The sequence below is a fragment of the Hoplias malabaricus genome, chromosome Y (genome assembly GCF_029633855.1).
Source record: "Hoplias malabaricus isolate fHopMal1 chromosome Y, fHopMal1.hap1, whole genome shotgun sequence".
Lineage (NCBI taxonomy): Eukaryota > Metazoa > Chordata > Actinopteri > Characiformes > Erythrinidae > Hoplias > Hoplias malabaricus.
Genome location: NC_089820.1, coordinates 78,723,425 through 78,746,802, shown reverse-complemented (window position 1 = coordinate 78,746,802; position 23,378 = coordinate 78,723,425). Strand labels below are relative to the sequence as shown.

The window sequence follows — 23,378 nt, the reverse complement described above, 5'->3', positions numbered from 1 at the left end:
TTCTATTGCCTTTCCATAATTTTTAAGATTATAATAATGTAAAATCTGCCACATTCTCCAATAGGAGTTTGTATTAGAGCAAACATGCAAATACAATAAATACTAGTAATAAAACTATTACCATCCCTTCAGAATTTACTTCTGACTCACAATACATTAAGGGTGGTTTCTCAGACAGCGATTAAGCCTAGTCCTGGCCTATGCAACATTTTGAATTGTGATTTTCTTTTGAAAGGAGGCTGTAGTCCAGGAAATGTCTTACAAACACTGTCTGGGAAACCACACCTATAAGTTAAGACTTAGACAAAATTTTACCACCACTGCAATCAATTCTTTTTTAGTTTAGTAGATATCAGGCTTAATCTGAATCTATGAAAATAGCATTCATTCATTATCTGTTCCCGCTTATCTAGTTAAGGGTCGCGGTATGCGGTAGCAGATTATTATTTTTTTCGTATGAAAGAAGAATTTGATATACAAATCATTGAAGTTTCCAGTGAAGCACAAACACACAAAATGGTATTCAAGGATCATTTATATATTTTTTTTATTTCATCTCTAAATAACACATTGATTTGGGCTAAGACATCAAACAAGAGAAACCATTTTCTACATTGTACTGATGAGTTAACATACTGTAAAGACAATCAGTGCATCTCAAGAGCCAAAGTGAGTCTTCAGTTAAAATATCTAGAAAATGCACATCCGTGTAAAGTTTTCCCATCTTAACAGGGACTGTGTCTATGAAGCTGATTTGAAAATGTTTAAAGAAGAGTGTTGGAGTCGCAGTTCCCTCTCAACTGGTTGAACAAGGTCTATTAAAGCAGAAGAACAAGACATTTTCAAATTCTGAAAAAGCATAGTACATTGCAATGATGTCATGGAGCGCTTTTTTGAAAACAACACACCAAAGAAAAGATAAAAAAAAAAAAAAAAAAAAAAAATGGCAGTACAATGCAGGTACCACCCCTTCAGTAGTATGGCCTTCTCGGATTATTCTGGAAAGAAAAAAGATGCAGTTAAATTCAGGAGATTATATAATCATTTACAATGGAATTTTCAGTCCAGAAACATAATTAGAGAAACAGAACAGAAACTCCATAATTTCACGAGTGTAAAAGCAAATGACACCTGTGCCTGTTTAAATATTCAACATATCACTTTTATTGAGTGGTTCTCAGCCTGATTCTTGGGGTCCAGAGCTTGGGATATTTGTTTGAAACTCACAGAAGCCAGACATCTCTACCAAAGCTGTGTTTGACTTGGGCTGGGTTCAAATTTTCTTGAAATTCTTCTCACCTCAACCTCCCAAATGTAAAAGATTTCAATTTCAACATTTTTGACCAAACATTTTTAAATGTTTAAATTAACCCTCAACAAGGAACTACCAATATAAGACATCGGATTCGCCTGTGATAATCACATTGTATTAGAGAAATGCAAATATAAATCTGCACATCATGAGCACCAGTTCATGACGACATTAATTCTTGACCTGTTTGCTATATATAGAATAGAGTGACAGAGCAGACTTAGCCCTTGTATAATTAATTCACACAGGTTTAGTTGTCCATTACTGACCAGAGGATTAGGTCTGAAGCGGTAAGCCAGCATCATCCTCTTGCGGAAGGCGTCATACTCATCATCACCTTTATTGAGTTCAGCAGGTCGGTCCACTCCAAACCCTGCACCATCTATTGCAGTGGTGCCTCTGGAAAACAAGCAGATACTGTAAGACTACTGTTTTTGTTGTTGTTCAAATATCAAGCAAGTACGGTTTGATTCCTAAACTCCGCATCAAAGAAAGGATCTTACAAACATTCATTCATTATCTGTAAGCGCTTATCCCATTTAGGGCCGCAGTGGGTCCAGAGCCTACCTGGAATCATTGTGCGCAAGGCAGGAACACACCCTGGAGGGGGCGCCAGTCCTTCACAGGGTAACACAGACACACATACACATTCATTCACACCTACGGACACTTTTGAGTCGCCAATCCACCTACCAACGTGTGTTTTTGGACTGTGGGAGGAAACCGAAGCACCCGGCGGAAACCCACGCAGACACAGGGAGAACACACCAACTCCTCAAAGACAGTCACCCGGAGCGGGAATCGAACCCACAACCTCCAGGAGATGTGTGACTGCGACACTACCTGCTTCACCACCGTGCCGCCCCAAACACAGGTCGGAGAAACAGGGCACGTCCGGGATTTGAACCAGGGACCTCTCGCACCCAAAGCGAGAATCATACCCCTAGACCAATGAGCCAAAGCCCTGCTTTAACAGTATGTTACTAAATTTAATTACTGTTAGTTTTACTCTTCACCTGTTCACAGGGTTCTTGATGCCCTGGCCATCTGAACCCAGACCCTCTCCCTCCTTCCAGCCCATCTTCATAAGCATCTTGAATCCAATGTTTTCCACTGTCAGCTTGAACTCTTTATACTCAGAGTAGTCAGGATCTCTGCCCTCCTGCACATCAGAGCGGCAAAACAAATTGGTTGCTTTAATTAAAATTAGATCTGAGATATTTCAAAGTATTTTTATCAGGGCAGGTTTATTCATAATTGCTCACCTTTAGAGCTTTAAATGTTTCCATAAACTTCTCCAGTTCATCAGGTGGTAGAAAGTCACCAATAAAATGCTTTCCTTTCCCCATCTCAGTCAGCTGCTCTGCCCACTCTGCTCAGGAACACAAACACCTCATGATGATAACGTACTGTGAGTTATTGTGAGATTGCATAGCTTATTGCAACTATGGGTGAGTGTTAAGAAGTTATTTATGTCCCAGTAACGTTCCTTTGACCACAGGGTTGTTGTTTGTTGTTTAGGCCAATAAAATCCTAACATCCCTAACAATACAATCCCCAACTGTACTTGCAACCCATTTATCATCCCTTCTGTCCTCTGTTAAAACAATAATTAAATAGTTACAAACCTCTTGTTTTTTCCATCTCCATTTTTCTGAGCCTGTGTTCCCAAGTGCCCGCCTGAGCGTCAATCTCTTCATCACTGTCATAATCATGCTGATGGTCTCGCACAGCCTTCTCCCACATTAGCTGCATCTCCTGCATTGCCCGCTTGTGCTTCATGATCATATCAAACATTTCTTGCATCTTGTAACACAACACAAACACAATTGCTGAGGGACTAAACTTACACACATGAACACACAGAAATAAAGCAAATCCCACTGACGCTAAAAGAAATATTTATTAATTACTCATTTCATACATAAATCTCAGCTCATTTCATACTTCCTGCTGTTCTTTGAGCTGTTTTTTCTGGTCCTCAGAGAGCTCTGTGACACCCACTAGACCAACTGGCTTTCCTTTTTTGTAACCTAGGCCCCTCAGCTCCTGCTCTGTAACACATTCACACAAGCATTCAATTACAAAAATAAGCAATCATTAAATTCTGGGTTTGGATGATTTTGTTAGTTGCTCTTTCGCATGTCCCCATTTCCCAACTGACTGTTATAGCTCATACTGGAAATATTAAGTAGTTCATAAAAACATATGTCTGTTTAGACACCTCTACAGTTAGTGATACAGCTACACTGAGGTATGGAAGAGTTTTTCACTACTGACAATCATATGCAATCCTAGTCTTTTAGTCTTGTAATTACAGTAATTGTGTCTGATTATATACCTACAGTATAAAAAAATAAATTCTAATACACAGTATCCTAACACTAAATGATGTTCATTGAAACACATACAAATATTGTACAATACCAGAAAGGGATGGAGTGTCAGGATCAGTCTTATCAATTTGAGGAATGACTACTGGGGGGACTGGCAGGTCCACTCTGTCATCCTCAGAACCCCAGCGACTCTTTCTCTTTCGTTTGGCACTCGAGGGGCCAGGGTCCTGGCACTGGGGCTCTGTTTGGGCTAGGCTGGGGGTGATGGGGCCTGAAGCTGGTGAAGAGGCAATAGGCTGCTTTTTGCTGGAAGCCGACTCATCACTAGGGGGAGCTGCAGATATGTTTTTGACGTCACTGTACTCCTCCAATTTGGCCTTGTAGAAGTGGTGAGCTGGGTCCTGGTGTTCGTACAGAAATCTGGCAGAGAAAATGAGTTATAATGCAATAATGCCATCAATCAGTCCAAAATGTGAACCTAACATTTACATAAATGACTGACATTAATAACAAAGTATTTTTAATTTTTTTTTAAAACAGAGACTCTGAAAGAATGTGGACATTTTAAAATGGGTCTATTTTAGTAGATGTGCAAATACAAATAAAAAAAAATGTTTGCCATTGTCTAAAGAGCAACTAAGATCTACAATAAACGTATTTTGATCTCACAATGCAGCTTCAACAACTGAATAATTCCCATTCTAATTTTACACTCCAGTAGCACAGCAGAAGAGAACATGGTGGTGATGCTGAAAAGTGTTACATGAACATTCTTACAGATGTAGCCTCTTCATCTGAGCACGTTTGAAAAGTCTTACCTGAAGGAAGGATTGTCATGGTTGTGCTTGACAGCGATGGCCTCCACCTCTGGCCCTCCATCGGCCACGAAGCGGGCCAGCTTCTCAGCCACTTTCTTCGTTTCCTCGTCCACTGAGGAGAAGACTTTAAGCAGCCTATCAGTACTGGGACTCAACTCAAACTACTACTCAACTGCATCTTATCAGTCTACTGCAGGTAAGGGAATAAGAGAGGGAGGGGCAGGAGGAAGGTAATTTTTTGCAACTTGGAACAGGTACCCATGGCAAAGCTCTATTTTTCAAAGAATGAGCTCCAAGTAGCATTCTAACAAGATTCAAATGATTTTAGAAGGATTTTTATTTGCTTAGATATATTTTCAAAGTGAGACATTTGTTCCGAATGTTTTGTTCCTCTTAAAAATACAGCTTCTCTTAAAACAACCCCCCTTTGTACTGGTAAAGAAATTAGAGAACAATTAAACAGGACATGAACTCTTACCATCTAATTGTGCAGGTGAGTCTTTCTGCTGGCTCTGTTGCCTCAGCTGAGCTACTCTCTTGCGGAAATACAGATGCTCCTGGCCGTTCCTCTCAGTCAGGAATCTGTTTAAGCAGACACGGCTTACGTTATTTTGCTATGAAAAGACAGGATACATACTGTGTGTGATATGCTGCTGCTACACATTCAGTTACTTACGAGAAAAGGGGATTGTCCTTGTAATCTTCTATAGCTTTCCTTTCAAGCTCTGGCCCCCCTTCAGCAACGAAAGACGCCATCCGATTGATGATGAGGACCAAGTCTTCATCCTCTGGGGGGGAAACTTTAAGCAGGCTATGAGTACTCCACCATAACTCACACATTCACAACTGCGTACTAATAAGACAGAACATTGGGAAATGGGAGGCTGTGAAACATGCAGTATCCTTAAATGCAGCATGTTTCATCAGCTTTGGTCAAGCCTACATCACTAAACACAAAACAACAGGCTTTTTGGGGGTTCAAAATATTAGCTGCTTACTCCTGCAACAATCAATAAATCAAAAACTGCAGCACTGTAGCAAATATTGTTCTGGAGAACCTAGGACCCTATGGCTTGCCATCCTTCTAATTTAAAACATCTGGAATCATTATGGACAGTGCATATGAACAACTCACTGGTATTCTGTAAAATATCCAGGTTTTGACAGTGTTGCTCATTGCGCTAAAAGAACTGACAGGAGCGCAGATAAACGACTACCTTAACCACAATATATTAAAACAGGACAGAGGTAATTTTGCCAGAAAATAAGTCAAGAGTATACCTTTGACCTCCAGGTACTGTGCATCATCCTCCTCCACGTCCTCGTCCTCATCTGGGGAGCTAAAGACACTTGGTCGAGGGATTTGTAGTGGGGTCTTTTTGGTCTGTGAGTAGTTCTTAAACTGGCTGAGCATGCTGCTAACCCCCAAACCAGGCCGTTTCCCGACCAGAATGCTCTTCTTTTGGCTTTGAGAAGAGGGGGTGGAGCTTTTGGGATGACTGTTGGATCCTGTGTGAAATAGCATCAGTCAATACATTACACATTGTCATTGTTACGCTGGACAAAATTACAACATTATTCTGAATGACATGACTGCTCTCAGGCTTCAGGTGAGGTCATTACATACATATATAATCATGGTTAAAGAGGTTAGTCTGAAAAGAGTTTCAAACCTGAATCTGTGCTGGACTTCTCCTTCTGCATCTTCAAGAATTGCTGCAGGAAGCTTCCGTCATTCACAAACTTGTTTGAGGTTGACCCTTGGGAGGTTGAATCCTGTGAAGGTGGGGTGCTGGAAAAGCATCATTAAATAAATCTTAGTTTTGAAAGGCATAGGAGGTGTATACCAATAAGGCTTTAGTAAATTAGTAGCAACCAAGTTACCTTTGTGGTAGTGGCTTGCTAGGAGTCGGTATGTTCCTTTTGGCTTGCTCTGCCATCTTCGCTTCTATCTCTCGCTTTTTCTGAGCAATCAGTTCCTCCTGCCTCATAATAACATTGATCTTGCTCTTCTGTCCAAATTTATTATTGTTATTATTCTTCCATCCTCCTCGACCTAAGGAAAGAGAAGACACTATTAACATGATCCCAGCAGTAGTGTACAAGACATTACATTCGGTGCAGTGAGGTATATGCTAGACAAAAATGTCAAACTATCATTTGTAATTCTCGTTTGTTTTTGATAAATGTCACGAGACCAAATTTTTTACATTGCAGCAGATTAATTCTGGCCAGTCGCACTGAAATTCTGACTTTTATATGAGCTTATTTACATAGATATATCAGTCATAAAGACACCGTAAACAGTTTGCGTAGCCTAATTCTAAATAATAAATAGAGGATGGAATTGACTGTGGTAAAAATACTTACCGTTATCTATTTATTTATTGGTAAATAGGACTAATCACATGTTTACAGAATTAAATAAAAACAATGATATGGATATTGCTAGGTATGGGTTCTTTTCAATGTGGTATGGGTTCTACTCAATGAGGTATGGGTTCTATTCAATGAGGTATGGGTTCTATTCAATGAGATATGGGTTCTACTCAATGAGGTATGGGTTCTATTCAATGAGATATGGGTTCTACTCAATGAGGTATGGGTTCTATTCAATGAGATATGGGTTCTATTCAATGAGGTATGGGTTCTACTCAATGAGGTACGGTTTCTACTCAATGAGGTACGGGTTCTACTCAATGAGGTATGGTTTCTATTCAATGAGGTATGGGTTCTACTCAATGAGGTATGGGTTCTATTCAATGAGATATGGGTTCTATTCAATGAGATATGGGTTCTACTCAATGAGGTATGGGTTCTATTCAATGAGATATGGGTTCTATTCAATGAGATATGGGTTCTACTCAATGAGGTATGGGTTCTATTCAATGAGATATGGGTTCTACTCAATGAGGTATGGGTTCTATTCAATGAGATATGGGTTCTACTCAATGAGGTATGGGTTCTACTCAATGAGATATGGGTTCTACTCAATGAGATATGGGTTCTATTCAATGAGATATGGGTTCTACTCAATGAGGTATGGGTTCTATTCAATGAGATATGGGTTCTATTCAATGAGATATGGGTTCTACTCAATGAGGTATGGGTTCTATTCAATGAGATATGGGTTCTATTCAATGAGATATGGGTTCTACTCAATGAGGTATGGGTTCTATTCAATGAGATATGGGTTCTATTCAATGAGGTATGGGTTCTACTCAATGAGGTACGGTTTCTACTCAATGAGGTACGGGTTCTACTCAATGAGGTATGGTTTCTATTCAATGAGGTATGGGTTCTTTTCAAATGCATATTTGCCATTTTTTCTGGGGAAGAGGTAAAAGGTCGCGATATACCCCACATCTCGTAAACTCGTGTATCATCTAGAACCCCGAGTTTACCAGTGGATGAATACGACTTTGTCCGCCGTTCGGGTGTAATTTAAATAAGTCGGAAAATGGTATTTCCCCGTTACCGACATCACTCGAACGCAGCATAAACCTCTCCGAAAACCCTGAGGTACAGGGACTACCGTGAGAACCGATAACGTAAAGGCCTTGTCCGTTATTTAACGGCAAAATAACCAACAACAACCACAACTAATTCTATTCACATATATGTGATAATACATGTCTGTAGCTATATTACTCCTGACTGTTGTCGGTTAGGCTATGGCTCTAGTGGCTAATGCGCTAGCTTCTGTCAGGCTAACACAGAGGCTCCCCTCAGAGATAAGATTCTCTATGCGCAGAGGACCGAAATTGGAATATTCAACGTTAAATACGTAAACCACGGTGGTTTATCGTATTTGTATCGTTTACCTGCGTCATTAGAGTCCATTTCAGCCCTTTATTTACTCAGTTGGCACTTCGGCACTGTTTCGGTTCTCTCCAAAACACAACTGGAGCTCGACACACCGCCGTCTACAGCACAGGAGACACACAGTGCTGTTACTGGGAAAACACTCTCAACAAGTTTGTCGTACTGTAACCGTGAAAAAACAGCTTCTGCACGGCTCTTTTAATATTTCCAACGCATTTTACTAAATAAACTTTTTAGCCTACATTTCATTCAGCATACGTCTTAAATTTAAACAAAATCCACTTTATGAAAATCTGCCTCCTAGGCACTAAAGCACAACATATAACCTATGAAACGCAGTTTCTGATTTTAATAAATAATTCCCCCAGTTTTACAATGCCTTTCATTCAGTACTCTCAGGTCTAGGAGTAGGCAATTAATATTTCTATCACCTCCATCACACCTGCAGCTCAAAAGCCCCACCATGATTCATTACTTAGGTTTATGACATAAGAAACCCTGGTGGTCTTAATCCACCCGTTTGTAAACTGAAGCTTCATGGAGAAATGCTCAGCTATGGTGTTCTGTTTCCCTCCTGAGTTTCTCATACAGCTATAGTGGAACACCCCAGCACATCAAGCATCAGTCCAGGATCTCTAACTCAGTTTTGGTACTAATTTTAGATGATTAGTTCTAGATTGAATGTGTGTGTGTCTGTGTTGCCCTGTGAAGGACTGGCGTCCCCTCCAGGGTGTATTCCTGCCTTGCGCCCGATGATTCCAGGTAGGCTCTGGACCCCCCGCGACCCTAAATTGGACAAGCGGTTACAGATAATGGATGGATGGATAGTTCTAGATTAGGGCGGCACGGTGGTGCAGCAGGTAGTGTCGCAGTCACACAGCCCCAGGGGCCTGGAGATTTTGGGTTTGATTCCCACTGACTGTGAGCAGTTGGTGTGTTCTCCCTGTGTCCGCGTGGGTTTCCTCCGGGTGCTCCAGTTTCCTCCTACAGTCCAAAAACACACGTTGGTAGGTGGATTGGTGGCTCAAAAGTGTCCGTAGGTGTGAGTGAATGTGTGAGTGTGTGTTGCCCTGTGAAGGAATGGCGCCCCCTCCAGGGTATATTCCTACCTTGCGCCCAATGATTCCAGGTAGGCTCTGGACCCACCGTGACCCTGAACTGGATAAGCACTTACAGATAATGGATGGATGGATAGTTCTAGATTACAAAACCCAGCTCTAGCTCATCCCAGAGGTTTCTGGACAATACTCTATCACGTCTTAAAAAACAGTTCCACTGCTGCAAAACCAAGTGTCCCCCTGCCTCAGAACCGCATTCTCTGGAGAGTCAGAGTGACATCAATTTTTGCCCCTCCAGCCAAAAAAAATTGGCATTAAACATGAAGTGCTTGGGCTAATATTTTTTCCATGATTTTTTATTGATTATATGATTATAGAAGCTGTTTGTGCACATTTAAACATTTGCATCCACAAATGGGGGCACCTTACAGTAACTAAATGTACTGTAATTAGTGTGCTGTCAATGTAATTTTGAGACAAACTTAAAAATGAATCACTTGTGTTTGAATTTGTGTTTCATGCAGGGCATTTATTGCTGGTTTATGTCGCTGGAAAGACTGTGTGTGTTATAAGGCAGGTAAAGCAGGTGTAATCGGACCCCGGGCGAGGTGTCACCCCCTCTCTCTGAGGGGGCTCGCTGCCACTGGCACTCCAGCTGACCGACAGCCGCATTCAGGTCCAAAAATACCTGCCATTCAGGGCAATGCAAACAATGAAATGCCTCCATTATAATGTCGAGGTAAGGGCCTGGCGGGGGACACCTGATCCTCTCTCCATTGTTCCAGGCATTTCATATCTGAAATATCGACTCACACACCTTTCTTTTATACACTAACACTTGAATGGCTCTGAGGCTCATTTTGTTTGAGCAGGAATGGGAAACAAGCAGACCATCTTCACTGCTCAGCAGCTGGACGCATATCAGGTCAGTGTGGAGTAATTTGTATTTAACAGTGTATTTACTGTTTATAATATATGAAATAGTAATTAAATAACAATTACATAACATATAATAAAGATATTGTATATGTGAATGTGTGTCTTGTAAATGATGCAGCAAACGAAGCTATGTGAAGTCCAAGAAAAATCCTCACATGGACTATAAAGTATCTTAAATGCTACTATATTTGTTATGCATTTAGTTTACCGAATATAAACATAAATCTATAAATAACAAGTCCCTGGAATTGTTGCATGGTCCATGAAAATAATTATTGCACCTACTTTATTTTACACATATACAAAATGTTGTGCACCCCTTTTCAAATGACATTATAATAAGTAAATTATATGATTTATTTGTTCATTTTTAACTTTGAAAAAACTACTATGCAAAATTTGTAGGACCTTTTTATGTTTTGGCTGTTTCCAATATGTTAATATTGACATAGGATTGACTGCAGTTTGCATTGAAATATGTATGGAGTAAATAATCAATTTTTTACCCTTGGCTCTAATTTTATTTGATTCACAGGACTGCACATACTTCACCAGAAAGGAAATCTTAAGGTAATTGAATGTACTTTCTTCATTAACTGGTTTATATACATGCTATGCTACAAAGCTATCTACACATACTTATAGTATACCTATAAGTCCTATAGGCCTGGTGGTGGTATTGGTCAATGAGTCACATTTTTTTAACTGGCATCATATGAAAATATTTTTATTAGTTCATCTATCTGCAGTTACATTAGTTTTATATTCTGAAAACAGAAAATCCAAACTTTTGCTGTGGGGGAATTGGTGCCCAGTAAACAATTAGCCGTTGATTCAACGTTGAAATAACGTAATGACTGCCGTCTAATCAACGTTCTCTTATAGTTGAAAATGAAAGTTGAAAAGACGTCCAAACACAGACATTAAAAAGACGACTATTAGACGTGTTTTGGACGTCCATTGACGTTATTAATTGGTCCCAAAATAAATTACTTGTATAAAACGCGTTTTGGACGTCCACTGACGTTATCGATTGGTCACCACTTAACTAATTAAGATGGATTTTGGACGTCCATTGACGCTTAAAATATGTCCTTAACGGACAGACTACTTTTAGACCTATTTTGAACGTCCAGGGACGTTCCTTGTATGCTGGGTAAGACCTACAGGTTAATTTGATTAGCTTGAGATACCCATTTCAAATTTTGTGCACACGATTTGCCATGTCTTTACTGAATTAATGTGCCCATGACTGTTTCTTTCTAGGCTCTTCCATAGGTATCGGGATTTGGCTCCTCAGCTCGTTCCACTGGACTACACTAATCAGCCAGATGTGCGTTTGCCCTATGAGCTGATTGGCAGCATGCCGGAGCTGAAGGTGCAGTCTATCAAACAAAACACAGTGCCGCTCACGCCTTGTTCCTTATCAATTATGTATCCCCTACTAATTGATAGCAGTCTTGGAGAGCTCTCCAAGTGTCATCAGATCCCCTGAACTGGAGCTAGCAGGGAAGTCCAGGGGGCCTTTAGCCTATCCAAGTTCATTATACACCACTCCACACAGCAATGGCATTGGTGCTGCTCGCTAACCGTCTGTCACAACAGAAACCATAGAGTACAACAGGTCATGGTCTCATGGTTGTCATTTTAGAAAAACTATGACCTTATGATTTGTAGAAGCTGTTTCTAATGAGTGATTACTGCTAAGTAGCATCCATTGCTCACACAGGCATTCAGCTTGGCACAGTTTGACCTTCTAGTTCCCACACTTAGTGTTTATTTTGTCTGCCTTATGTACCGTATTGGTGCATTAAGTTGCTCTGCATACTTAGTTAGACCTTCATAGATCAGGATGTCCAGAGAACCCACCCAGAACAGGTAGTATAACTAGCATTGCAATGATACATATGATGTGGAGTTTTTTTAACTCCTTAGTCCCCCAACCAACAATATGCACGCAGCATTGGTCAATGACTGGCATGCTGTAACCACAAATGAAGTACTAGAGAATGGCTGACCTAAATTGCAGCAACAGATGTGATACTGTCTCTGACTTTACATCTACAAGGTGGAACATCAAGATAAGTGTATTTAATTCAGTGGACAGCTATGAACAGTGTTTCAAGACTCTAGCATCATTGCTGTGTCTGATCCACTTGAATCAACATTCCAACACACATAAACATTGTCATAATAATACTGATCTCCACAGAACACATAGTTAATAGAAGGGGCTGCACATGAGCCTAGTGCCAAGCATGAGCCAGAGGGAAATGAAGAACCCCAGCTATGGGCTGTGGAGGAGCATAACTGAATTCTCTAGAGTAAATTTGGGATTATTTGAATTATCTGACCTCACTAATACTCGTATGACTGAATGCAATCAAACCCTCACAACAATGCTCCACTATCTTGGGCAAATTATATAAATACGTAATACCAGGAGTGTACAAAAATGTTGCTGTTTGGATCTCTCGTTCAGGATAACCCCTTCAGACAGAGGATTGCAGAGGTCTTTTCAGAAGATGGTGAAGGAAATATGACGTTGGACGACTTCTTGGACATGTTCTCAGTGCTGAGTGAAATGGCACCACGAGATCTGAAGGCTTACTATGCATTCAAAATCTACGGTCAGTCTTCAAGGAATTGATTGGTGAAAGATCAGATTCAGAGATCTTTTTTTTTTCTCCAATTAGCAGTCACGTAGGTCCACGTTTGTGGATCTGCTGCACGTGAGACTAAGCTCACCATGCCCAATGCCAAGTGTGGACTACAGAGAGGTATAAAGGAATCTAGCATTAGGCTGCATTCTCTGGAATTCTACTGACCTCCAACAATTTATTTGAGATGTATTGGAGTGATCCAGAATTACTCCTCCAATATCAGCATGTGACAACACTAATGTTTTTGTTGGTTAATGTTTTAACAGCTAGTCCAATACCTTGCTCAAATAAAGGCTGTTTCTTCAGCAAAGCAGGACACAGTCCCTGTTAATATTCTTCATTGCAGAAGAAATGATGGACGAGCAGGTGCACACAGACCATTAGCTGTGTGGTCTATTATAGTGTATATGGTTTAGAATTACTAGCTCGGGCACACTGTAGCAAAGATCATAGATTTTCTATCGTGCTAATCTTGTACAGTCCTTTAAGGGAAGAACTAAATAATGCAGGCATTCATTAGAGTGGGTTCTATCTCTGAAAAGAAGTGTGTGAGTGCTCAAAGCTGTCTTATTAAACATGCGATCCAAATCTGACATTTCACAGCAGTACATGCTCCACTGCTGCCAAGGGTCAAGAGAAAGTTTTCATTTATTATTTACAGAAGTAAACAAAGGCAGTTGTGCTGCAGGCATGGCTGATGGAAATGCAAGTCTGAAAGGCAGTTATGCATTTAATTTAATTTAATCAAATTAAACTGAATTATTGAAGCCTGTGATGTGGGTCAGAATGAGACCCACGCTTTGCTATCAAAACCTAGCGTCATATACACTGTTCTACTGGAGATGTCACAAAACCTGCCTTGTATCTACACTTACTGCCCATTTTATCAGCTCCACTGACCATACATGAGCACTTTGTAGTTCTACAATTACAACCTGTAGTCCACCTGTTTCTCTGTATCCTCATTTCACCCTTCTCTTCAATAGTCAGGACCCTCTCAGAGCAGGTATGATTTGTGTGATGGATTATTCTCAGTGCCTAAGTGTGTGTTGTGCTGGTTTGAGTGGATCAGACTCAGCAGGGCTACTAGAGTTTTTAAAGCCCTCAGTATCACTGCAGGACTGAGAACAGTCCATCAACCAAAAACATCCAGCCGACAGCATCCTGTGTCCACTGATGGACTAGAGGACGGCCGACACAAACTGTAGATGAGCTACTGTCTCTGACTTTACAGCCACGAAGTGGACCAGCAAGGGATGTGTGTCTAACAGGGTACACAGAAAGTGAGTGGACACAGTATTTAAAAAACAACCTCTGACACCCGACATCAGTCACGCTGACCATAGGCCCATGTGCTGTTGCTTGAGAGTGTCAAAATCAATCATGCCATTAATGGGCAGGGTAAAAAGGGGGCTGATGTTTTGATGAGCCATAGTCAGATTTACTTTCTAATCCCTTTAATTGCACCTGTAGGGGAGGTGTTTCTGATAAAATGGCATAAGTGAACAGCGACCAAAATATTCGGTGTATACTGAACTTCTGTAATGTGAGCTTACACATAACTTGGATCCCATTTTGTTCAAAGACTTCAACGATGATGACTTCATCTGTAAATCGGACCTGGAGAAGACTCTGAACAAGCTGACGAGGAACGAGCTGACTGAGGACGAGGTGAGGATGGTGTGTGAGAAGGTGATTGATGAAGCTGATCTGGACAATGACGGACGCCTTTCACTGGAGGATTTCCAGCACATGATACTGAGGGCCCCTGACTTCCTAAGGTTAGAGCAAACAAGTCTGTGATCAATATGTCTTCATATGTGTTCATTTTTAAAGATTTTCCATCAAATATAAAGAAAAAATTCCAAACGATAATTTGAAATGAAACAGACATTAGGGCATTTTACGTTGGTGGCATGTGTTGATGTCCTCAGTGCAAACAACAGCTTGTAAATTCAAAATAATATATGGGGGAAAATTTGTTAAATTATTGAGAAATGCTGATATTCATATACTGTGAGGAGTTGGTGTGTTCTCGCCGTGTCCGCGTGGGTTTCCTCCCACAGTCCGAAAACACACGTTGGTAGGTGGATTGGCGACTCAAAAGTGTCCGTAGGTGTGAGTGAATGTGTGTGTGCGTCTGTGTTGCCCTGTGAAGGACTGGCGCCCCCTCCAGGGTGTATTCCCGCCTTGCGCCGAATGATTCCAGGTAGGCTCTGGACCCACTGCGACCCTGAACTGGATAAGGGTTACAGATAATGAATGAATGATATTCATATAAACACTAAAACATTCCTAAAAGCTACTTAAACTGGTCAATTATGTATTTTTTCAAGCTACAAATGAAAATCCATCCCTCCATCCATTATCTGTAACCGCTTATCCAATTTAGGGTCGCGGGGGGTCCAGAGCCTACCTGGAATCAAATGAAAATCATCATAAAATAATCAGTTGTAAATTGTAAACGTGTTGTAAATGTGTATTTTTTTCCTTCTCAGCACATTCCACATCCGAATATGAGCTGAGGAAAGGCGCTAAAAAGAGCAGAACATATCATGGGATGAAAATCTTGGGTCAGTATGAAGAGATCAGAAGAAATCATTGAGCTGTCTCATAACAACTACAAATTTTTCAATCCCTGAAGCATTGACACATTCCCTCTGGGCATTTTTTATGTATATTTTCATATTTCCAATGACTTTTTAATAATTGTGGAATGCTAGCACTGCCGTATGTAATAAACTTGTGTGAAGGCCACTTTTCTGTATGAATTTCCAAATCTTCATTCCAAATATTACCATTATAATGGTAATTAAGTAAAGATGGCACCACTGCACCCTGTAGTTTGGTTTGCTTCCTCTAATAAATGTTCTTCAACTGATTCGTCACCACCGCATCCCCAATATAGCCTGGGATTCCAGGGTTAGAACAAAGCTTAAATTTAGCCGACTAAATAACTGTCACATCAAAAGTGCGTTAAAATATTTTTCACGTATTGCAAGAAATATCTCAATATCATGCAACACTGCTCCAAATGAACACCCAGATGACTTTTTAAAAGATTCTTATTTTAATAAATCAAAAGTACTGATATCTACAAAACTGCAGACAAATTTTTCAATATGATTTGTTTTTAGAAAGTACAGTACAATTTAAGTAGATCTCTCTTGTAGAGTGTTATTTACAATTGCTTTTTTTGTATTATTTGTTTTTTCAAAAAATGTAACAACGTTCTTCTCCCCGTTCACCTCACAATCGACAATTAAATGAAAACTGGTCATATAAAAGGAATGGAAATGATATGCATCACACAGCGATTTCAAAAGAGGAACAAAGAGAATTGACAGCGAGATGTTATTACTGCTCGAGTCAACGCTACACAACTTGATGCGGTTTTTGAAACTGACAACAATTCAGGAAGCACTGCCTGTCTACTATTTTTTTTTTTTTTTTTTTTATAAACAGTTTCTAATACTTGCACAGAGTGCACAAGTACTGAGACTGAAAAACGACAAAAGGATCAAACCCACACTGTTAACAATGCCTGATTAATTGCTGCTTTATAGGTCCACCATAACAGACACACTGAACAGTGACATTGCTTTTACTGACTCAGTACAGTATATACAAGGCTCTTTCAGAGGGCCTTTGAATTGCACAAAAAAAGGAAAGAGGGCAGCTACAACAGGGAGAGGCTATAAACTAAGAGAGGAAAAAAAACGAGTGACTACTGCAGTCTCAAAGAGAGGGAAAAAAATGCAAAATACAGGAGGTCAGAAATGTCACCTTCATGATGCATAGATCCAAAATGAAAGATCAAGTATTAGCACTTAAGACAAATGGCAGGACGTTTAGGGAAAGGTGAAGAAGGCAGGGGGAATTAATGGGGCCGTTGATTTGGACTGAAAAGCTGGACAATCCAAACTTTGAGTGGACACAGAAAATCTTTGGGAGTAGATGGACAAAAAAGGTGCAGTAAAATTTAAAACAAGTGTGGTTTTCCTCATTATTCCCCTAAGCTTTCATTGCTATTTAAACAGAACAAAGCAAAAACAAATGAGACTAGACCCTTTTAGAGTTTGCTGCAAGAGAGAGAAAGAAAAAAGGTCTATTTCTCAGAAACAAAATGGGAAAAACACTGTGCTTCTACTTTCAATCTCCTAATGAATGAACAATTGTTCCTTTACAAGGTATGGGTGCTTATTAACGCTGGTAATTAATAACTGATGTGGTCTATTGTGAAGCTGCTAGGCCAAATAATAAGATCATGTTAAGAAAAAAAATAACATCACTAAAGCTTAAGAAAAAGCCGACTGGCAAAAATGATGTGACGTGCATTGCATTTTCATCTCACATAAAGAGCATGACAATTTATGAGACTACTTATAGGAAAGTGAAGTGGATCAGCGGTTCTCTGGCCAGATTAGCCCAGTCACATGAAGCTAATTTACACACTGTGGGTATTAGTGAGTGACGTGAAGTCTTGTAGGGCACATGATGCCACCTATGGTCTAAAACAGGGAGTGACTCAATTTTACAAACTACACACAATGCGGGTATCACTTAAGATTTTCCCCCCATTGTAGTCATTGTGTCAGCTGTTCAGTTGTGCGCACGCAGCTTGTATAATCTCCACAGAAAAGCATCAAATAGGATGAAATGAAGCAGCTAATCTCACTATAGCGAATGTCAGCAGTCAGCTATGGGTTACTAAGGGCCCATCATTGAACTGCGGAACAGTGGAAAATTTCTTTGAAGCGATGGAGCAATATCTGACACCTTAGGAATGAGTTGGTGTGACCTTTGAGATCTACAATGTATTATTCAACATCAGTAACTAACCTTGTTGATTCTTATAGCGCCTACACTTCTGGAAAGGCTAGACACTAAACACTTGAGTGAAAAGCCTTTCTTGTGACTCCCTATTTATACGTTTAATTTTCAGAGAAATGTGGGAAGAGCCGCTCTCTTCAAACTTTGGGTGACTGTGTAGAATTGTTTAAATGCAGACTACAGCTTTAACATCAAGGCTTCACATTTCAAAAACTGGCTAGTGCAACAAGGTCATCTTTACAGATCTTTACAGATTTGATAAAACCATATTTAAATGAAACCTATTAAATATTAATTAGATAGGATCTGAATAAACCAACACAGGGTTTCCCACATTATAAAACACTACTAACTAAAACACAGAGGTCACTCATGAAGCGTGAAGGACTGTGCTTTTGAGCGGCGTTGTCTTTAAACATATAGGTAGGGATAAAAATTAAATATAGTCATTGTACTCCAATTCCCACAAACAAGGTTTGATTGTATTCTTCAGGTCAGACCTAAAAAAAAGCAATACATTTTAATGTTTTAAATTTTAACCTTTTGGAAGAAACAATATCCATTTGGTTTATGTTAAAGTCTTGAGAAAATTTATGATGTGGGGCAGAAAGTCCATTCAATCTGTTGTGTTAGTTTCACAGAGGCAGTGATCCAGCGCAATAACAAAAAAAATATTCAATTTTTAATTTGGATATAATCAAAATACCTTATTTTACATCTGTGCATCTGGCTCTACTGCATGAGTAAAGATGTAAAATAACATTGAGCAAGAAGAACCAGAAAATGGCTGTCAATGGAAGAAGAAGAAAAAAATAATAATTCAGAAGACGAAAATCTAATCAAAAAAATTTAAAATAGAATTTATGTTTTATAAAAGGCAAATTGCAAGGCTCCTATAAGCAGAGTGAGGTAAAGTGATTGTCGAAGAAAGCATGAGGGAAGAATACAATGGAATGATAAAGGAATGGCTCTCAAATTTGGCCCAACCTGTCAGAACCTAGAAGCAAGAAAATAGATTTGAGACTGTGCAGTTGAGACGCATCTTTGAAATCTTTCTAGACATAACAGGCATGTTTTATTCCTGTGAATCAAACATTTCTCCACTTAGCTCTTCAACCTTGATGAAGAAAGCAGCACCAGCCTACCACGGCCTCATCAGGAAAAGGGGTCATATGTGGGAAGAAACCGCATTGCCAACATGTCAGTGGAAGCAGAAGAGAGGAGCTGGGCCCTCCAAATGTTCTAGGGCTGGAAGAAGAGGAATACTCAGAGAGAGAAAGAAAGATAAGGAGAGAATAGAGAAAGCTTGAAAGTGCTGAAAACGAGAGCACAGTCCAGTCAAGTCCAGCCCCAGGGTGGTGGACGGTAAGGCTTTTGTCTTCACAGTAGAACACAGCGGAAGAAACTGCTCTTTTTCTGTTGCTCGGTGGTGATCTTCACTCCATGATTACTGCCCTGGGGATTGTTACCCTCCTAAAGAGAAAACCAAAAAAACAGCATTAAAAAGTGCCAAGCATTTGGTTCTCATTCAGTTCTGAACTGTTGAATAAATAATCTATAAACTAAACTACAGTGGAACCTCTACCTACGAACTTGATCCGTTCCATGACGCGGTTCGTAAGTAAAAAAGTTTGTTTCTCGAGTCAATTTTCCCCATTTAAAATAATGGAAAAGCAATTAATGTGTTCCAGCCCCCACCCCAAAAGTCACCCTTTTTGCACTGATATATGTTTACAACAGTCTCAAATTAGTAAAAAAAAAAAAATACATGTAGCGTTACTAAAAATAAAAGGGAAATACAGTGGTGACAGTAATAAAAAAGAAATAAAGTTGTAAGTGGTTACACATTGAAGACATGACGACTGGCTGGAGGAGTAACACAGGGACTGGCTGTATGACGGGAGGTGGGGGGGGGGGGGGGGGTGGAATAACGGAGAGTAGGCGGTGAATGTGGGGAGACGAAGCGTAGTTACGGTTTAACTTAGCACGAATTTCGATGTCTGCTATTTACACTAATGCTAAATTGCTAAAGCTACAATTTGCTAATCTTAAAAGCTCACTCAAGTCTGGGCGCAGGGAGACTCGCCTATTGGGGTCAGTAGCCATTTCCAGCCGCCAGCTCGGGTTCGTTTCTAGAGTTGTGGTTTGTTAGTGGAGGCAAGAAATATTCAAATGCCCGATTCGTATCTTGGAAAGTTCGTTAGTATAGGCGTTCGTTAGTACAGGTTCCACTGTACATCTATTGAGGAAAGAAAAAATGCACTAAGACAGGACAGTGTCTTACCAATTTTGTGTCCATCTTTGCTTTGATGTCTCTTGCAAGTGTTAAAAATGCCTATAAATAGAGTGCAAGAAAATTTTAAACACATTATAAGGAAAAGGAGAGAGAGAGAAAAAAAAGACATTTATGGAAACCTATGGGAGGCATACAACAAAAATAAAAAACAATAAAAAAATAAACAAATATAAAAAATAAGTTAACCTAACTACAATTAATTCCACTCACATTCTCTACGTTGATGTTGGCCTTCGCACTCGTCTCCATGAATTTGATTCCATACTCTAACGCCAGCTGAAGAGTGATTTAAAAAGATAGCCACTGATTAATACATCGAACATGCAATATCAACTTGACACAGGATAAATTTAAAGGTGCTTATTTTGACAGAATTTATTTGCACACACAAAACCGCACATAAATAAAACAGGGAAGATTCTGAAGTTTGGATATTTAGGAGAAAAACAGCCCTCTCACCTTCTCCCCTCGTTCTTTGGACACTTGTCGCTTTTCATTGATGTCACATTTGTTCCCCAGTATCATCTTCTCCACATCTGCTGAGGCATGCTGGGGAAGACAGAACCTATCATTATACCTGTCTCTCACAATTTACCGTGAACCACATCCATTCACTTACAACTGAAGAGACAAATTCATCAAGACACCCACCTCCTCAATGTTCCTGATCCAGTTTTTGATGTTGTCAAAGGACTTCTCATTAGTGATGTCATACACCAACATAATGCCCTGAGATTAAGATAAATAGAGCAACCAGCTCAAATATAGAGGCACTAAAGCATTAAGAGCAAAGAATGCAACACAATGCAATACAAGCATGACTGGTTTTAAGAAGATTAAATGAGCACGTCTAGACATTATTCAGACATTAAATTCTAGTGTTGCAATGCACATACTGTGGTGAAGCCCCCCCACCCCCAACCACTAACTCACCATTGCGCCTCTGTAATATGCTGTTGTGATTGTTCGGAATCGTTCCTGTCCTGCTGTGTCCCTAAAAAAAACACATAAGTGAAGATGTAGATATACTCCTTTGCTCATTTTTATCAGATAAGCAATGGTATTACAAGATCAAGTGAGGAACACTGTTACTTTGACAGTGGACTTGTTCTGTTCCACAAACACCACTTGACCTAGACCACATAAGACAGAAAGGCCTTTGAAGAAGAGAGAAGTGGAGCAATTTACCATATCTGTAACTTGATTTTCTTCCCATCTAACTCTATCGTCCTAATCTTGAAGTCAATTCCTGCAAGAAACAAAGCACACAGGTCAACAACACGGATATAAATATTCAATCTATTAATAGTTTACAGATGACAAAGTAGAACAAGGAAGCCAGTTTCCAACATATGTACAGCCACTTAATAAACCATGACAAAGAGGTATGATCTTTCTAGTTCAAAATAATTAGAAACGTTCTATGAGATGCTATAGTATAATAATCTGAGCCATAAATTTGAGACATCTCAATAAGGAGATGTTATGATTTAGGCATCTAATAATAATAAGAAGATTCAATTCAATTTCTGGCACCTCATAATTATGATTTTCTATGACACAGCAACCCATATTTATAATTGAATATCTCACCCAGGGGTCTTATGATTAAGGCATTTCAATTTTGACTTGCTATGTTAACTCAAACATACGTAAACCTACGTATTATAATGCCTAGTCGTTGATATGAAACAGGAAATCATAATTATGACACTAACTACATAATGAAAGTTACTAAATGGCAACATTAAAAGTCTTCTATGGAGGTGAACTATATCTTTAACGTAAGCATTTGTCACTTCCTCTATGGCCGGTGAAAAAGATCGTTGCTTTGACCGATACCAGCTTCGAACAAACAAAACAGCAATAAACAGCACTGCTATTACTATCGACTCAGAAAGACTAACAATGTCCACTATGACGGAATAATAGCGTAGTGTAATAGCTAATAAGCTTCTTAAAGCGTATGTGAAAGTGTAAGGGCTGCTGTGTAAGAGTTAGCTTAGCTACGTTTACTTGAACAAGCCACAGGTAACAGCAGTAAGACGCGCCATTAACGTAACGATACAAACAGGAATACATCTTTAGACGTTTTAGACGTAAAGGCAGCCCGTTAGACTCAGTTTAGCCGACGTTATTCGACCACATAGCCTCTTAGCTGCAGCTGTACGCAGAGGAAACATAATGCTGTTATACAGGCAACGGTGCTAAGGTTAACCTACTAATGTTTCACCCTGAGCCAATTTGATTAACCACCAGCTACTTTAGGATTCAGTAATATACCCTGGAACTATTATGACCAAGTCTGGCATAAACACAAACACTAAAAGCAAATAAACAATCTTCGCAACAAGGGGCTAATAACTAACAACTCAGCTAATGCTAACTTGACGAATACACACCATTACAACTGCACTTACTGCCGTCTGTAGAAATAAAACCGTTCTTAAAGAACCCCAGAAATATTGAATATATTTGTAGTATTCGGTCGGTTTTTAGCCAAAGAGAGCTGTTGTTAACGACACCGGCGACCCGTAAGAAAGCCCTCAGCTTTAGCGGCTCAAGCTAAACGTTTCCGCGGCTCATTTCACTGTCACTAGACTCTATTAAAGAGTAATTGAAAGGTTAATGCACCTATTGTTGAGATAAACGTGGAGTTAAAGGCGTCCTCTGAGAATCTGAACAGCACGCAGGTCTTCCCCACTCCCGAGTCCCCGATTAACAGCAGTTTAAACAAATAATCGTAAGTCTTCGCCATACTTGATATTGCGGAAATCCCGCCCGGTCACTGAGCGCCGCGTAGACACAGCGCTGATAGTGATGGGGAGTCGACTCGCCATGAATCGGGTTATTTTTATTCACAAATGAATCGACTCAGATTCTTCAATTCTGGGGTTTGATGGATGGATGGAAACATGGACAGTTGTACAGAGAGAGAAACGGACCGATGGACAGGTAGAGGCATAAAGATATGGACAAACGAATGAATGGTGGATAGAGGGACAGATAAAAGGAAGGATGGATAGAGGGTTTGGCGAATTAATGGAGGAACAGAGGGGCGGCACGGTGGCGCAGCAGGTAGGTGTCGCAGTCACACAGCTCCAGGGACCTGGAGGTTGTGGGTTCGATTCCCGCTCCGGGTGACTGTCTGTGAGGAGTTGGTGTGTTCTCCCCGTGTCCGCGTGGGTTTCCTCCGGGTGCTCCGGTTTCCTCCCACAGTCCAAAAAAACACACGTTGCAGGTGGATTGGCGACTCTAAAGTGTCCGTAGGTGTTAATGTGTGTGTGTGTGTGTGTGT

General features: G+C 40.1%; 3 protein-coding genes across 5 annotated transcripts; 1 reads left to right on the top strand and 2 right to left on the bottom strand.

Annotated features, from left to right (window-relative positions):
• Positions 1-537: 537 nt before the first annotated feature.
• LOC136678178 (SURP and G-patch domain-containing protein 1-like) lies at positions 538-8,395 on the bottom strand. Of its 2 annotated transcripts, none has more exons than XM_066656108.1 (14): positions 8,291-8,395; positions 6,351-6,522; positions 6,140-6,258; positions 5,748-5,975; positions 5,143-5,266; positions 4,945-5,048; positions 4,467-4,590; positions 3,740-4,068; positions 3,260-3,366; positions 2,941-3,118; positions 2,578-2,684; positions 2,329-2,474; positions 1,582-1,711; positions 538-998 (listed from the first exon to the last, which is right to left on the bottom strand). In XM_066656108.1, exons 1-14 carry the CDS (start codon positions 8,307-8,309, stop codon positions 972-974), a joined length of 1,914 nt encoding a protein of 637 aa, XP_066512205.1. In that variant the 5' UTR covers positions 8,310-8,395; the 3' UTR covers positions 538-971. The 2 variants fall into 2 exon arrangements, with proteins under 2 accessions (XP_066512205.1, XP_066512206.1); XM_066656109.1 differs by having other exon boundaries at positions 4,467-4,578.
• A 1,828-nt stretch (positions 8,396-10,223) lies between these two features.
• LOC136678553 (calcium and integrin-binding family member 3-like) lies at positions 10,224-15,559 on the top strand. Its single transcript, XM_066656598.1, has 6 exons — positions 10,224-10,274; positions 10,824-10,858; positions 11,555-11,666; positions 12,771-12,918; positions 14,537-14,732; positions 15,450-15,559. Exons 1-6 carry the CDS (start codon positions 10,224-10,226, stop codon positions 15,469-15,471), a joined length of 564 nt encoding a protein of 187 aa, XP_066512695.1. The 3' UTR covers positions 15,472-15,559.
• Positions 15,560-16,002: 443 nt separating this feature from the next.
• Positions 16,003-22,925, bottom strand: LOC136678158 (ras-related protein Rab-8A). 2 transcript variants are annotated; one of them, XM_066656073.1, is made up of 8 exons: positions 22,715-22,925; positions 21,269-21,329; positions 21,014-21,074; positions 20,732-20,809; positions 20,540-20,629; positions 20,291-20,356; positions 20,069-20,119; positions 16,003-19,257 (listed from the first exon to the last, which is right to left on the bottom strand). In XM_066656073.1, the coding sequence occupies exons 1-8, from the start codon at positions 22,836-22,838 to the stop codon at positions 19,165-19,167; spliced, it is 624 nt and encodes a 207-aa protein (XP_066512170.1). In that variant the 5' UTR covers positions 22,839-22,925; the 3' UTR covers positions 16,003-19,164. The 2 variants fall into 2 exon arrangements, with proteins under 2 accessions (XP_066512170.1, XP_066512171.1); XM_066656074.1 differs by lacking the exon at positions 22,715-22,925 and adding an exon at positions 22,501-22,645.
• Positions 22,926-23,378: the final 453 nt, after the last annotated feature.